Here is a 17,613-nt window from a genome sequence, read left to right as displayed (position 1 = left end):
TGTGACAAAATGGGAAGTATACATAAAGTGCTTCTGCTATCATACCTAAGTTCAGTGTTGTCTTAAACTTGTCTGATTGAGTCACAAGCTAAACTAGACCTTTTTCCCACAGTATACCATTTTTACTTTCAAGCTTGAATAACCATCATTTGTCTGTCAATTTCACAAATTAAGGTAACTCAGGTTGGAGTATTAGGTACACATTTTCTCAAATGTGAACAAATATTTGGCCCATCACTCAAATGAAGACAATTTACATCAATCAATCAAAACATTCGTAAAAAAAAAAATCGTGTTTTGGGGGTAGGGGAGGGAAGGATTGAGCGTCTGGGATTAGCAGGTGTAAACTATTACACATAGGATGGGTAAACAACAAGGTCCTACTGTATAGCACAGGGAGCTCTATTCAGCATCTGGTGATAAACCATAACGGAAAAGAACATGAAAAAGAATATATATGTGTATAACTGAGTTACTCTGCTGCACAGCAGAAACTATCCATTGTATCACACTGTACAGTTATCAGTTCAGTTCAGTTGCTCAGTAGTGTCCCCATTGTCCCCATGCGACCCCATGAACACGGTAAATAAGAAAAAATTCATGTTTTTAAGCAAAAATCAGAAGTTTGGAAAATTTGAATATATCACCATGAACTTGAAAGTGTTTCAGTAATTAACAGATGCTTTTGAGGAGATCCAGTTCTCTTATTAAGCCAGATTTTGCAAAAATGTGGAAAGATGCCATTCTTCTCACTTTTTTTATTTACTTCCCATAAGAAGGCATTACCAGCATACTGTTTTACTGCACTACACTTTACGGCAGATACTGCGTTTTTTACAAGCTGACGGTTTGTGGCAACCCCACACTGAACAAGTCTACTGACACCACCTTTGCTCACTTTGTGTTTCTGTGTCATGTTTTGCTAATTCTTGCAACATTCCAAACTTTTTCATGATTATTGTATTTCTTATGGTGATCTGACATCGGTGATCTCCGATGTTACTGTAACTGTTTTATGTTTTGTATTTTTAAATTAAGGTACATACTTCGTTTTTTTTAGACATAGTGCTATTGTTAGCACACTTATACTGCAATGTACGGTAAACATGTAACTTTCATATGCACTGGGAAATCAAGAAGTGACATCACTCGCTTCACTGTGGTGGTCTGGAACCAAACCTGCAACATCTCCAAGGTATGCCTGCATTTACTTCCGTTCATATGTTATTATTCTATTACTGTTATTTTCAATGAACTAAAAATATATATCTTAAAAATTTCTCAGCTTTAATTTCTAATAGAGTAAACTTTGATAGAACCCACATAAATGAAGCTCTTTTGGGTCCTCAATAATTTTTAAAAGTGTAAAGGGATCCTGAGACCAAAATTTTGAGAACCACTGGTTTAAAACTAGTAACTCATTTTACTGGAACTTCCCTGGTGGCCCGTGGCTCGGACTCTGCGCTCCTGATGCGGGGCGCCTGGTTTCGATCGCTGGTCAGGGAACTAGATCCCACATGCCTCAACTGAAGACCCCGCACACTGCAGTGAAGACCTGTGAGGTGAACCAAAGTCGCTCAGTCGTGTCTGACTCTTTGCGACACCATGGACCATACAGTCCACGGAATTCTCCAGGCCAGAATACTGTAGTGGGTAGCCTTTCCCTTCTGCAGGGGATCTTCCCAACCCAGGGATCGAACCCAGGTCTCCCACAATGCAGGCGTATTTTTTACCAGCTGAGCCACAAGGGAAGCCCAAGAATATTGGAGTGGGTAGCCTATCCCTTCTCCAGCAGATCCAGGAGTTGAACTGGGGTCTCCTGCATTACAGGCGGATTTTTTACTAACTGAGATATCAGGGAAGCCCTAATATCAGGGAAGACCTGGTGCGGACAAATAAATAAATATTTAAAAAATAAATTAATTAAAAACAAACCCCAATAACTCATTTTATAGCGAGTCCATGGGACAGGGTCATAGCCAAGGTCACATGGGAAGCTGGTGACTAGGCTAGAGGTCACCTACTTTTCAAGCTCATTCACTGAGTTACCGACAGGCCCCTGGCTGGGAGGAGACGGCGCCAGTACCTGATGTAGCTGGAAAGCACGTGGATCTTGGAAGTCTTTGTCTTTATTAACTGTAAAAGAAAAAAAAAAAATGACTGGTTTAGGATCTCAGCTCCAGCTACCCAACCCTTCATTCCTCCGGCTTTTTAGGAAACAGCACTCCTTCAGGTCCCCAGGCCCAGTCACTAACTTACAAATGGGCATAGGGCATCTTGTGTGGGGCAAGCACCTTCGTCAGTTGATCTTTGCTAATGTTTAATTGGAACTTTGCCCTCACTCTTTCCCGATTTAGGCCCCATCCCCCCAGCTTCACTCACCAGCAGGACCTCAGTGGCTTCTTCTATTTCTCCATTCCAATAGTATCTGGAGAAAAGAACAAACAAAAGTATCACGCTTACAACATGTGCTGTGCTCAGTCACTCAGTCGTATCTGACTCTTTGCGACCCCATGGACTGTAGCCCACCAGGCTCCTCTGTCCATGGGGATTGTCCAGGCAAGAATACTGGAGTGGGTTTTCATGCCCTCCTCCAGGGGATCTTCCCAATCCAGGAATCGAACCAGGGTCTCCTGCATTGCAGACGAATTCTTTACCAGTTGAGTTACCAGGGAAGTCCACTTACAAGATGAGCTCAGTGAATTAAACCTGGCCCAATTTGCTGACTTACTAAGGTGGAAACTTTAAAATCTTTCCAAGCTCATATGAAAAAGCCTGGAGTTGGCCAAGGCCCTACAGGTCATCTAGTCTAAATATTCTAATGCATGCTTCCAGCACCTGACTTAACTTTCCTGGAAGTAAGAGACTCACTGTCTCTTAAAGAAGTCCATCTACCTTAACGGTTTTCACATGAGATGGTTTTTCTTATGGTGTGCCAACATTTGCCACCCAATTGTTTTCCCCAACTTCCACATGATAGCCCTGCAGAAACTCCTGTATGTTTCCCCCCAAAGTGGGTATCTCCAGTTCATCCAGTGCTCATCCTGTACTCCTGGCTTCCATGCACCTCCCCATCCTCTGGGCTGGCGCTATTTGTATCACTGACTCTCAAAGCTGAGTGCCCACCAAGCTATAAGTGGAAAAGCACAGGACTTATTCAGGGAAGAAACGAGCCTTATAAAATATGGAACCAGGTCTGAAAGTTCAAAACAGAGTCAGTGACAATGTTCAGAAAAAGAGTAGGAGAACAGCATCATGGGAGGGAAATTCGGCCTGAGAATATCTATGCTGACCCAGGGCAAGTACAAGATGGCTCAGGCCCCTGGCCTCACCTCACAGAGCTGTGATGAAAGGATGAGTTACAAGGAAGGACGAACATGAGAACGGCAGGCTAAAATTCCAGTCTAGTTTCCAAGCACTAGCTCCCAGACTAGCTTTATGTGAATCACTTAACTTCTTAAAAATTCAGAGACTCAAGCCCTACCCTCAGGGAGACTAAACAGATCCAGCATGGAGCTCAGGCACCTAAAGTACGGCCAGGTCTGGGAGCCACAGTGACAGGTGATGGCAGCACCAAGGGCGCGTCACTGCTGGGCAGGGGAAGCGTTCATGCTTCAGCACGTCCCTGTTCTAACCTTTAGAACAGGCATCTTTCCCTCTCTCATCAGGGCAGGAAGGAGACGAGAAACAGGCTGACCAGAGAGATTAAGGCACAAGACAAATCCTGCACGGGTAGTGCTCGGATGCTGAGATATTGTTTTTAACATTTATTTTTAATTGGAGGAGAGCTGCTTTACAGTATCATGCTGGTTTCTGCCACTCATCGGTGTGAGCGCACCATGGGCGTTTTATGTCCCCTCCCACCCATGCTGAAATACTTTGATGAGGGAAATGGTGTAGACCTGGCTTAAGTAAAAGAGCTGATAAAAGGAAAGGCACACAACACACAGAAACAGCCTGTCACATATGCCAAACTCAAAGTTTTCCAGAGAATCCAAAAGCAATAGGAATTACAATCTCTGATATCCTTAGCTGGCTTACTCAGGGATGCAACACCCAGTTTGACTTCTTTGCTAACAGCAAGCTAATTGATTGACTGATTTAAACAAAGAATGAGGAAACAAGACTCACTGTTCCTAAGCTGTAGATTTTTTTTTTTTTTGCCTTCTCTAAATATAGCCTGTTTTTGCTTTTGTCGAATGGCATAAACCCACTGGTTGATTTCCTTTGAATACAGATCGACAGTGAAGTATTGATTAAGTAAATGCCTTTGAGTTGTTCTTTTACAGTTTCTCATTAGTTCAGTGCCCCAATTTCCACCAGGCAGGACCTGACGGAGCACTCTCACACCCCTCCACTGGCCATAGCAGAACTCACAGTGAGGATGCCTTAGGCAGGATGTTCACAGAGGCAGCCAGCTTCTTATCCAGTATAGCCCTAAAGCAAAGAGAGAGCATGCCAGTTACTGGGGCAAGTGTCCAGCATCTGAAGAGATTGAACAGGATACAGGAGCTCCTGGGAATTTCCAGGAAACCTAAGTCTAAATAGATAACCATAGAGTGCCCCTCCCAACTCAAATCAATACGTTCCATAACTCCCATGCACAGACCCTCTGTAGACAGAATTGTTTATAAGTCCTTCCCTGAGTGGAAGAAGTAGGGAAGCAGCTGTGCAAAGGCTGTTTCAAGGACAGGCCCAGTCGGCTTGGGGAATGGGAATTTGTTAGCACTGGAGGAGACCAAAAAGACCCGGATTCCAATCCAGCCCTGCAGCAGGCTGGCTGTGTGACCTAATGCAAGCTCATTCTTTCATTGCAGAAATCAGTATTTGAGCACCTATCCAAGACAGGCACGACGGCCTCACTCAACTTGACTCTTCTGCTGTACAACCAGAGGACTGGTTCAGTCGATGGGTCCCAACCCTTTTCACCACCAAATACTCCTTTTATTATGTCAGCTTCTTTTCCTTTTCTCTCTTGGATATGTACTAGGCTCTCACATGATATCTACACATCAGAAGTGTCTGATGACCACATGGAACTGATACAACTCAAAGGAAAAGCAAAAAAAGAAAAAAAAAGGCATCCTGTCCTGTGACTGGCAAACACAGGCTCTTTACAATTTTCATTTTTGTGATGCTTCCTACCACAGTCCTAAGAGCACCATCACCACCTTTGCAGACCTCTAAGCACTGGGGTTTTTTTTTTTGACAGACCATAGACTGGAATTCTTGCTCTGATAGTCTGATTCCTGTGCAGGGCCCTAGTGAACACAATAAAATGTGCCTGAACCAGTCCAAAGTGTCACAGAAACAGAAGCACCACCACGTCGTCGATGCAAGAAAGTGTCCCCAAGGATCAAACCTTAAGCCCTGGGAACCAGGCAGGCCCGGACAAACCCCTCTCAGGTCTGCCGTCGGCCACGGAGGCCTGTCTCAGTTCTCTGAAGTGTGTGGCCCCTGCCAAATACAACTCGTCTGAGCCCTGCTTACTGATCCCTCCTTTCCTTGACCACTGCCAAGAGAACTGACCTACTTTTTCTTCTCCTAAGTTCCCGGCTGAACAGTGTTCTATTTAAGGCTCCACATTAATGTGGTATTATCACCACCCTCGTGCCCTTGGAAAGTTCCAGGTGGTAAATAAACCCCTGACTCTAAGGAGAGGCACACAGCCCAAATTTGTTTAAGCAACTGCTACAAGTCTTGCTCACTCAATCAAGTCATCTGCTGAGAAATTACATTTCACTGGTTCTGAAAGTGACATGCAAACACAGGGAGTGAGTTAAACCCTTAGAAAAAAAAATAATCCATTGCTTCACGGGCCTCCGATTTCTTTGGCAGTGTGAACTCCTCGGTGACTAATCACAGCAACTTGTACTTGGGAAAAAGACTGTAAAATTCTGGAGGACTATGTTATTCAAAATGCCCCTGTGGCGAAAAAGAAAAAAAAAACAAAACACCAGAGAGAGAGAAAACAAATGTACCAGCTGATGGATAAAACATACACAGCGAAGTCCAGCGGTGAGTCACAGGGCGGGAGCTCAAGGCCTCACGCTCGTCAGGAAAGCGGAAGACAGACCTTCAAGGGTCTCCAGAAACCGCAAAGTTCACAGACCAGAGGCTCAGACCAGATGCATGGTTTGGCTCTCACAGTGTTTACAAAAATACTGACTTTGTTACAATATTTACTATCAGGCTACTTTACATTCAAAAATACACATTACCTAGCTTCTCACCAAAAAACGAATCTTGGAACATTTTGGACCTGTAGTCCTACAAGGTCACATTCAGCCAGAGCTGAGCAGGGGCTCCTTCCTCGAGGCATGGCAGGAGCTTCTCGGGTCAATCCGTTCCCACGCTCCTTCCTGCCAACACCCGGGACACGTAAGGGCTGCTATCTACTGCCATTCTTCATCATGACAGCCCAGCCCACTGCACTCAGGTTTAAGTGGCCGGCCTGTTGGTATCTGTGCCTGTGACCCTGGTCTAATCTAATCCCCTTTCCCTATGGAAGAGACCAAGGCCCAGAGAAAGAAGACTTGTCTAAGGTCATATGTGGTGTTGTCAGCAAAGAGGACACTAGAATCCAGGTCTACCAGTTCAACATTCAGGTTTCCACCCTAGCCCCAACAAGAGATTTTTTCCAGTTTAGAGTGTCTGTCAATGACGAGCTCTAAGAACATTGCCAGGAGCCGGACTGGAACTGAACCAGCCCTGAGAGGCAGCTCTGAAGGACACTAAGCAGAGCGAGCCCTAAGCTGGAGCTGAAAGGCTGGTCCCAGCACCGGTTCTGCAGGCAGAGCTGAGGCCCCTGCCAGCTAACATTCGTGGGGCCCTCCCTGCCACAGACCTACTTTCCTCTCTCCTACAAACCCTGGAAACGAAATCTGTTTGCCTCTCTTCTATTCCAAATGAATCATTAGTGAAAAATACTGAACAGAACAGCTGAAGGGAGACTCCACCTGAGACTTCCAGCTCAGCTGGTGGGCTACACACACCTACTGCAACCTCCCTTTTATACCACATGCCAGAGACAACAGAAAACATTTCTTATTTAGCCACGCCAGAGCACAGTAAGGAGGACACTGTATGCACTAGCAACTAGAAGGAAGCCCTGAAGAATAAAGGCAGCCCTGAGACGTGCATGGAGCGTGTAAGGGGACTCCTCATGTAACAGCCTCTGAATCTTTTAAAAACTGGTAGTGATCTGGTTTGCTTGACCTCCAGCAACTTGGAGAATTTGGAAAATTATAAAATTATAATTTTTCATTAACATACTCAAAGTTTGAATCATACAGGTTGACCCTTCTGAAAATACTTCTTGAGGCGATAAATTATTCTTAGGAACTGATTTAGACTGCAGAATGCCCACCTGCCTGCCCCACATGCAGTGAAAACAGGGCTGCCTGAGGCAACTCCTGCAGCTACTCCTGCACTTCCCCATCAGCATCACTAGGAAGATGAGAGAGGAAAGCATCTGAAGAAAGCCAAACACCATGAGAAACTAAAATTCAACAATGAAGAAGAATTTACTTGAGAAAGACAAATTAATAGAACAATCAAAACCAAGATTTTAAAATAAGTACAATTATGTATACTTGAAAATTGCTAAGAGTAGATCTTTCTTACCACACACAAAAAAGTAACTGAGATGATGGATGTTTTAATTAACCTTACTGTCATAATCATTTTGCAATATATACATATATAAAATCATCATGTTGTATATCTTAAACTTACACAATGTTATATGACAATTACATCTCAATAAAGCTTCAAAAAATTAAACATAAAGTAAGTGTAATTACTAACTGCAGAAAGATAAGACAAGATTATTGCATCTATAAAACAAGATCAGACAATTACAAAACAAGAGCACTTGGTTACTAAAAACAATTCGAAATCGTGAAAAGGAAACTATAGGATTCAGTCTAAAGAAAACTTTAAAGTCAGTCACAGAAAATGAACTCAACATCTGTCTATGTAACAGAAGGTACAGGAAAAGGACGCAGAAAGAATAGAGTAGAGAGAGTGTATTAATGAGTTAACAAATGAACATTAAGATAACGCTCCTAAAAACTAGCAGAGAGGAAATGCATTACCTACAAAGGAATGAGATCCATTGCTACTTTTCATCAGCAACCCTGGATCCAAGAAGATGGCAGAGACCTCTCTCGAAGCTGAAACCAATCCACTCCCCTCAACTGGCCTTTCCACTGTTTAGAATCTATGCCTTAGAGCCCTTTTCCTCCCAATACCCAACACCTCGCAGTGTCACGTGAAGTTGTTCCTGACAGAACCCAGAGTGGCTGATCCAGGGGTCCAGTTAGTTCAGCACAGGCCCTGGGTATACCAGAAGCACAGAAGGGATTTCAATTCCTAGCTGCTAAAAGCTGAGGTCATATTTCTGGAATAATCATATGCTCATTCAGACAAGAGCTATTCTCCAAAAGCAATGTTAATAAGGAAAAGAACAGACATTCTGGTTAGGGGCAGGAAAGACATAATCAAATCCAAAGTTAACCTGTGACCATCAATTTGGAAGCTGTGTGCCCCCAAAGACCAGATTCAACACATAAAACACTATAACTACCACCAAACTTTAAGAATGCAGAATTGCAGAGCAAGAAAAGGAGCTAGGAGTCAAGTTTATTACCCCTCAGCCCCACTAACCCTCTTAAGAGCTGCAGTTATAAAGGAGGGGGCAACTTCCCCAGCAGCTCAGTGGTCAGGACTCGACTCTCTCACTACGGTGGCTCTGGGGCTCAACCCCCATTCTGGGAACCAAGATACTGCAAGCTGCACAGTGCAGCCAAAAAAAAAAAAGAGTGAGGGGGAGGGGGTGGAAATCAGATACAACATTTATTGAGCATCTGTTACATTTGAGTTCCTGGAGTAAGGACTGAACAGATATCCTATCATTTAATCCTCTCAACAACAATAATTCAAAAAACTAAGGTTTAGAGAAGGGGAGCAACTTGCCCAAGGGCACACAGTCAGCAAGTGACTGAGCCAAGATTTCAACTCTGTCCGCAGGCTCTCTCCACCACTGCTTTCAGTAATTCGCCAAATACCTGGAACTGGTCTCCTCCTCCTCCTCCTGTCATGGTCCACATCTCTGGGACTGAGCAAAGACTATCTCCAAAAATAAAGAGAGCTCTGTCAGGAATTAGAAGTGTTAAATGCTCAACCTGCAGGCTTCCATCTGAGCAAGGCACCTAGCTCTCTGGGTCTCAGGTCCCTTATCTGCCCCAAGCACCACTCAACATTGTCAGGCCCAGAAACAGGATCCATCCAAGGGTCATTCACACGTGTTTCTCAAATGGCTCCAATCAGACAGCTGTGCAGTCCATCACTGGACAGATGGGGTTGTCAAAAGCAAAAGAAGAGTCCCGAAGCAGCCCCTCTGGAGCCTCCTGAGCCCCCTGGGGAAGTACCTCAGCCCCTTCTCCGTACCTGGCAATATCTCTGGCAATCTGCTCGTTGGGACAGTTGACAAAAACGACGGAGTACGTGCCGGACACAGAGCTGCCAGTGACTACTGAAAGGAGCTGCAGGCCGAGGGTCCTGAGCACGGGGCATGTCAGGAAAGAGGCGGTCAGGATCTACAGCGGGGAGAGAAAAGCACACATCAGCAGCAGCCTGACCAGCTCACCACCCGCAAGCTCAAGCACACTGGAACCAACGCTGGGCAGCATGCGTTTACCCCCATTTCCCACCCACAAAATAATTCCTAGGATCTGTATTGAGCTTTAGTGCTTAATGTTTTCATGCCTAGATTATTTTCCTCTGCATTTTGCAAATGGTTAACAACAACAAAAAAGACTTAAAAATCAAGACACTTGCTCAAAATCACACAGCTTTGGGAATTCCCTGGTGATCCAGTGGTCAGGATTCAGCATGCTCACTTCCAGAGCCCAGGTTCGATCCCTGGTTGGGGAACTAAGACCCCATGAGACCAAAAAGCCATGCAGCATGGCCACACACACACACACAAAATCACACAGCTTTTAATTGGTGAAGCCAAGAACAGGAGTGCAGCCTGGATAACTTGAAATCCATTCCTATTGCAAAAAACTGCTACTACAGGTAATACAAACTGGCATCCACTGAATTGCTATCATCCTGTGGAGATTATGACTGACAATAAATTCTTGTATCTGTTGATGTGTTAAGGAGTTACTTTCACCGTCATTCAACTGTGTGCATGCCAAGTGCTGTGGGGAGCCCAGTGGGAAAGGAAGCCTAATTCTACAGCAACGGGACCTGTGCTGCTATGACAGACACTAGCCGCAGGGGAGGTCCAGGAGGAAGGCTCTACCTGTTGGGGGCAGGAAAGGCTTTGAAGAGAAGGTACTGTCTAAGCTGGAACTGAAATAATAGGTAGGACTGAAAAAGAAGATATGGTTAACATGTACAAACTCAAGAGGCATTTGGGGACAGATGAATTATCTAGACTGCATGGGTCTTAGTCAGTGGGCATGAAATTGGGAGGAAAATGAGTCTGGCTAAAACTATAAAGGGTCAGGCTAAGGAATGTAGGGTTTGTACTCAAGTGATACGGTGCTTTTGGAGGTTTCTTAAGTAAAAGAGTAATAACATGATCAGGCTGAGTACAGTAATGGGAAGGAGGATGGGGAGTGATCAGAGATAGGTGATTCAAAGGCCATTACAATGTTGCAGGAAAAAGACATTAAGATCCTGAGCTAAGAAAATGACAGTGATAACATGAGAGGAAAAGACAGTCAAGATACAATTTTTCTTGCTATTTTAATGATAAAACATCTAAAATAAGAGGAAATAAAAAGAATTGGAGGACATCTTCCAGGGTTCTTTGCTTGGGGGATACAAAAGAGTCATTAATAGAGATGGAGGCAACTTGCAAGCAGCCCCACCGTGAATCGGGCAAGACTGAACAAGAGCGCGCTTCTCCTGCCCGCCAGCCCCGGGCTCACATCTCGCTCAAACAAACCTCTGTCCTCCCACTCCTACATTATCGCCTGGCCCTGCCTGGCTGCTCCTTCTTGGCAGGGCCTGAGGAGCGTTTTTATGTCTTTAGCTTCAGTCTGGGGTGGGCTTCTCATTCCCTCCCACTATCTCCCCCAACACCTCCAGTCCAACATATTAGTCCTCTGAACTAAACCAGTGAGCACACAAGAAAAAACCACCAGGGTTGTCAAGGAAGTTGTTAGTGACAACTCAATTAGATTATACAGGATATAAAACAAAGGCACTGAAAAGCAGGATTGGAAACCTAGTGTTAGTACAGCTCTCTGTGGTCTTCAACAAGTTACTTCCTCTCTCTTCTATAGATGTTCCCTAGAAATTGGAGATTATAATGTTTGTGCTGCCTACCTCAGAGTTGCCATGGGTTCAAACAAGATAGGAAAAACAGTTTTTGACCACTAATCCAATAAAGAAAGGAACTATGCTTTGCTCATCACTGTGTCCCCAGGACAGTTCCTGGCACACAGCAGGTTCTCAAGAAATAACCTGCAGACTGGTGAATTCATACACCAGCAAGATGCTGAGATGGAGACTAAACAGTCTTGTGAAGTAAGTAGGGCTTCTGGGTCGTCCACAGAGCTTTTGGCAGAGAATTGGACATACTAGAACACTCTAAGGGGTCAGATACACAACTCTAAGGTGGCTTTCAGCACAGACTCTAAACAAAAGGAGCAACGGTTTGTCCCCCAACCAAAAGAGCCATTCCTAGGGGAGATCTGGGGTATCTCAGCCAGCAGGTATCAGTGGGACACAGAGCTCATGGGATTAAATATAAACTCACCTAAAATGTATTGAAACTCTCGTGTGAACTCACAGTGAAAGAGACACTCAGAGGTAGTCTAGGCACTGGGGTATTACCTAAGACAATCCTCCATTTAACAGATAAGCTAACTGAGGCAGTTCTGTGACCGAACCAGGACTTAAATCCAAACTCCCGTCTCCCATTCTGGGCTCTGAACTGCAAGGAGCATCACTAGGAAGTGACACAGGGGGGTTATTTCAGCTTCACTTAATCCAGGGGCTCTCAGCTTGAGGCAGTTTTGCCCCTGCCCCAGGGGACATCTGACCACGTCCAGGGACATCTGACCACATCCAGGGACATCTGACCACGTCCAGGGACAATTTTGATGTCATGACTGGGGAGGAAATGCCATTGGTAGAGGCCAGGATTGCTGCTGAACATCCTTCTACTGTACCATGGATCACACTGAAATACAGTAGTTTACATACATCTCCCTCATTGGATGTGAGCACATTCATTTCTGTATCCTCAGCACTTTACAAGCCCTGATAAGAGGTATGGACTTGAGAAGTGTTTGTGGACCATATCAACAAAGATACGAAAGGTCAGTTTGGAATCAAAGGTGGACTATAGTACGTTAGAAAGTGATATTACATGAATGCAAAACACACATACCAACATACTTCCTAATAGAAACATTATTACTGTAAGTTTTTAACATTTTCATATTTATATCTTTACATCTTTTCCAATTTTATATTGTTTTAAAATATTTTATGTACCCTTTCAATTACTTCATTCTGCCTTTTTCCTTTTTTTTTGGTACTGAACTATCTGCCTAACCTTTAAGAGGTTATGGTTTTGTTTTGTTTTCTTTACTTTTATGGCCACAACCCGAGGCATTCGGGATCTTAGTTCCCCAACGGGGGATCACACCCACCTCCCCCACACTGGAAGGTGGGGTCCTGACCACCGGACAGCTGGGGAAGTCCTTCAGAGTTTATGGTTGACTTTAAAATCTCTGTTAAGGCAGAAGGGGCCTCAGAAACCACCTAGTGTTTCTAAATGTATAACATACCTAGTTTTAAGGAATTTGTAAATACTCTGAAATTAACATTGTGTTTATCTATACACTTTCCTTGGGTGCAAACCCAGAATTTTCACACACACACCCCCCCAAGAAAATCTATAGTCCCCAAAATATTAAGCATCACTGATGTGTGCCAGTTAATTAAGGGCCAGAGAGGGGAAGAAATCACCAGAAAGGTGAGCAGCAGAGCCGGGCTAGACCCCTGGGCTTCCACAGTTCTCCTTGCCACCACCCAGCCCTGCCCCAAAGAGCAGCAACCACCAGCACCACTAATGGCTACTCTGCAGCCACATCTGAAGATACTTCGGAGATGAGACAACCTAGCCCCCAGAAAAATGAGATGGTAACTGGACTGGGAAGAGGAGAAGAAACTAGCATGGGACCCTCAGGTGAGAACTCACCAGCAAACACCCTTCACCACCCCACCCTCCCGGGCCGTGAAACACAGCCCAGTCACTCCTCCTCAAAGGCAGGGCAGAAAGGGGTGCTGGTAACCTTCAGAATCACACCACAATCTCCAGGACACTGGGTGTGCCTCCAGGGATTTCACCATCCACTTGCTACCTGCCTGCCCCCAGCTCAAAATCCCACGAGTATACAACACAGATGCCCCCTCTTCCCTCAATCCCCAGGCTGGAGGTTTAGAGGCGAGAGGGTTCATAGCATCGTACTGTGGAACACTCACCAAGAGGCATATAAGCATAGAGGGCCGTGTGCAGCCTGGCAGAGGGCACCGTGAGCCCAGCCTCTCCATGGCGTCGCTGGTGATTGAGCAAGCACAGGCTATGGGGACCGCAGCCTGAGGGAAAGTTGCTGGCGGACGTCGGGGCTCAAAGGGCCTGAGCCCCCTCTCCTCTTACCACCTGCTGCCTGCCCCACAGCCCGGCCAGGTCCCAGCCAGGCCGGCCGGAAGGAGAGGGTGGAGGGGGCGGGGAAAGAGGGACTCATTTTTCACTGGGCAGCTCTCTAGAAACATATAACCCAAACACCCTGTGCAAACCTCCAACCCCTGCAAAAATAAAAACACTAATTTTCCCTCCCCATTCTCACACATACCAAAAACCATAAAATCCCCAGAGGTGTACAGATTAAAGCTTCTTATATATATAAAACTTTCAGAAACCACAGCCCACAAACACAAATACACAAAACTCTTCCACTGAGGCCCATCCCACCAAAACAATATAAACAAACCCAAATAAATGGAGCCCACACATGGCTGACTTCGTGTCCTCCCAGTATTTCCCTTCTAATCCTCCCCTGTTTAAAACAAACACTCCTGCTGCTGACAGCTCACCCTGTAAACTCACCCATCTTTCAAGGCCGGCTGGTCTGTGCAGCCTTTACCAAGGTTAATCCCAAGGTCCCATTTCCCCCAAGGCACTCTGTCCACACTTCCGAGGCAGCATTTAACATCAGCTGCTAAAACAAAGTCAAAAGCAGCAAGCTAATGACTGACTGTTGCCCTTTGGGGATGCAGATTCCACTGTTGTCAGGGTTTCCAATTTTTTAATCCAGCAGAATTCTTAATGTGAAATTTCTTAATTTTTAAATGATCACACTGCTGGTAAGACCCTAAGTCAATTTTAAGCCAAGGAAAACTACTCTTTATCTTGACTGTAGTAGTGATCACACAAACATTAAAAAATTCAACAAACTGCACACTTAAATTGGTAAATTGTATTCTATGTAAATAGTACCTTAAACAAAGGGGCTGGGGAGGAATGCTGAAAACCAATTAGGAATTGTTTTAAACTGGGCAGACAAACCAAAACACACCTGGTCCCCAAACTGGTGCGCAAGCTGCCAGTTCACAGCTTCTGTGTTTAACCACCTGTTTACCTGTCTGCCTTATTCCTTGGGACGGTTCTTCTTAAAAGGCCTGAGAACACTTTCCAGCAAAGTGCCTGACAAAGCCAGCTGTAGCCCTAGTCCTATCATTTATGATGGCTGTGTAGACTCAGGCAAATTACTTAACCTCTCTGAGCTTTGGGGGCTTTTTTTTTTTTTGTAAAGAAAGAGCTAATACCTCTTTCATAGGTCTAAAGTGAAGATTAACAGCAGATTAATGTAAGAGTGTTTTATAAAATGTAAGACCATGTCAGCATTTCAAGAGCAGTTTCATGCCACTACCAAACAAGGTTAACTCAGAAAATCTCCAGTTGTGATTGAAGAACTTAGCATGTATGAAAAAAACAGGGTTAGAAAAAATGAGACAGAGTGGTCCTTAAAAAACCCTTTATATTCAGAGTCCACTAAAATAAATCAAGACTGTGATCTTTTAAATCCGTTATATTAACAGGAAAGGTCACTGTTAATGACCATTTTACCTTAGATCCTGAGATGATGTCCCAGAATTTAGCAGAGGTTCCTGCACAGATTATGTTCAATAAATATTTGTTGAATGACTAAATGATACAGATATGTGACTGGTGATGATAAGGATGGTCATGATGAAGGTGATGTTGCGGCAAAGGATGGCAAGGGATGAATTGCTATCTGGAAGAAATCACCTGTGGATTCTCTTCTTCTTTCAACTCAGGCACCTCTACTGTCTTCTGAGTCAATTCCAAGGTCAGATTCCAAACGTCCAATTCTGCATTTATGGCCTTGGCAGATCCTTCAGATCTAGTAAGAGCCTCAGTGCCACTGCCTGAGATCACAGGCTCTTCTGGTGGCATCTTCCCTTCTCTCTTTCTTTCCTCCTCCTTACTGGATTCAGAGGTGAACTCAGACTCCTCTTCAGAGTTAGATTCTATACCCGTCTTTTCATCCACAATACTGTTTGTATCTTCCTTTTCTTTCTTTAGCGCCTCTACTTTATTTTGAAGGTTCTTTCGCACCTCTTCTATAGGTATGCAACAATTAACTGAAGTCTCCTTTTTAAAGGCCAAACCTCGATCCAGGAAAGAATCTTTATCAATCGCAGCACGGATGAGGTCTGACACCTGGTGTAGGACAGCACTGTTTCCTTAGGTTCATCTTTATCTCTGGTTCCAAAGATTTGCCTTCTTCCTTTCAAGGTACAGATGTGTATCTATCATCTCAAGATACAGACTCTCTGTTACTGCCAAAGCTTGAAACTTAAGTTTCATACTGATGAATTTAAAGCCCATCCAATTTGCAGACTGTTTTTTTTTTCAGCTTCTTCTTTAGCTCCAGGGAAACATGCATAATCGGTCATAACATCATAGCAAAGCTTCCACCAACCTTTATCAAGAGCATCTGGTTTTTCTTATCATCCATCACCTCTTTTATTACTACCAAAGCAACAGCAATGTTGAATTGTTGCCATATTTCTTTTAAAGTGAGCAAAGGGTTTTTGGTTTTTTTCCAACACCATGGGCAAAGTGGTCAAACATATGCTTGGTGTAATACCCCATGAATGCTTCAATTATACTCTGATCCAAAGGCTAAAGATAGCTAGACAGAGAAACATAGTAACAACGTTGGGATGAGCAAGGAATACTGAGTCTGGGTGATTGGGATCACTATTAGGTATACTCTGAAGGCAAGATTTGGGGGCGTTAAGTAATTCCAAGGTCAAAGAATAAAACAATTATGGGGCCAATCCAAAATGAGGGTAGCTGTTAATGATAAGGTCAGTGATCGCCAGAAAAACAAGAAAGCATTTTATATCTTTTTTTCGTAAAACAAGTGGAACTTGGGGTCTTCATAAAGCAGCAACGGGTTTATCATTTTGTCACCTGTGGCACTGGCCCAAAATGTGAGAGAAATCCTGTCCTTAGCGGCCTCTAAGTTTCCCCGATTTCTGTCTTTTCCCCCAAAAGTACACAAAGGCAAGCACTTCCAAAGCAGGTTCATTTCCTTGACGGTGAGGACCTATTGAGGTTAAAGCCTCTAGTTCTGATCAGTTTCTAGAGTTGCTTGGAACACGTGGGTGGTGACTGGGTATTTGACGGATCTTCCATCAAACTCGCATTTCGCAGTCTATAGTAATTTCTAGACTTCTCAAACCATGCCTTGCTCGCATGAAACTCATCTGGGTTGTCCTTGCCAGTGGTTGCCACCAGATGCATGTAAACCTGTTTGGCCTGGCTGCAGACAGCCTTCGGCGTCAGAGATCGCCGCCCCCGCCCCCGCCCCCAATCCCAGACCCAAATGATTAACTGAAGTTTCCATCTTCTCGACGTTGACATCCTTGGGAATGCACAGCACCTAGGAGCAGACGCGCGAAAAACTCTCCATGCTGGCCCCGACGGCCTTCTCGTTTTGCTTAAGGGTGTGCACGGCCCCACGTCGGTGTTACTCACGCCTTCTTCCAGCTTCTCGAGAATTTACATCTTCCAGAGGCCTGACCCTTCGCCTCCTCTTAATACGTGTCTGGCCGGGGAGCAGGATGTTCACCGCCTCCGCTCCGCCCTGGCGGCCTAAGCCTCCACCACAGCCTGGTTTTAGAGCCAGGGGGCCGATGGCAAGGCCGTTTAACCTTCGGTTGGTTATTCTCGCCACTCCGCTTGCCGGACATTGAGCCAGCCTTCGCTTTCAGTGCGACAGAAGCAAACAGACCAGAGACTCGGGCCCACTGAGCGGCACCCATGATAACGCACGGCTGAGACCCCGTAACTACCAGCGACCCTAGTGAGCCCGGCTATCGCGAGGCTTGGCAGCTCCCGAACGCGCGCGGCCCGGCCGCTGAGCAATGCTATTGGTGCGGCCGGGGCGATTTGGGCTCAGCCGAAACTCAGGGAGGGGAGGCTGCGCAGGGCAGATCTCGCGAGGCTCGGAGAAGCGCGCCGCGAACCGGGAGCCGGAC

General features: G+C 45.1%; 1 protein-coding gene across 2 annotated transcripts in view; it reads right to left on the bottom strand.

Annotated features, from left to right (window-relative positions):
* Positions 1 to 17,455, bottom strand: part of LOC145520969 (protein CutA homolog) — a 23,220-nt gene extending 5,765 nt beyond the window's left edge. The window contains exons 1-6 of one of the 2 annotated variants that reach the window (XM_081528535.1): positions 15,167 to 17,455; positions 13,522 to 14,258; positions 9,454 to 9,602; positions 4,378 to 4,437; positions 2,383 to 2,428; positions 2,087 to 2,136 (exon numbers count right to left, since the gene is read on the bottom strand). In XM_081528535.1, the coding sequence (XP_081384661.1) occupies positions 2,087 to 2,136; positions 2,383 to 2,428; positions 4,378 to 4,437; positions 9,454 to 9,602; positions 13,522 to 13,590 (374 nt within the window). In that variant the 5' untranslated portion in view covers positions 13,591 to 14,258; positions 15,167 to 17,455. Of the gene's footprint in view, positions 1 to 2,086; positions 2,137 to 2,382; positions 2,429 to 4,377; positions 4,438 to 9,453; positions 9,603 to 13,521; positions 14,259 to 15,166 lie in introns of those variants that run through there. The other variant, XM_081528542.1, reaches the window with a different exon arrangement.
* Between the last annotated feature and the right edge of the window lie 158 nt (positions 17,456 to 17,613).

The sequence above is a fragment of the Giraffa tippelskirchi genome, chromosome 1 (genome assembly GCF_054371585.1).
Source record: "Giraffa tippelskirchi isolate mGirTip1 chromosome 1, T2T-mGirTip1v1.2.pri, whole genome shotgun sequence".
NCBI classification, from domain to species: Eukaryota; Metazoa; Chordata; class Mammalia; order Artiodactyla; family Giraffidae; genus Giraffa; species Giraffa tippelskirchi.
The sequence above is the reverse complement of the archived record's forward strand: the minus strand, read 5'-3'. Positions and strand labels throughout refer to the sequence as shown.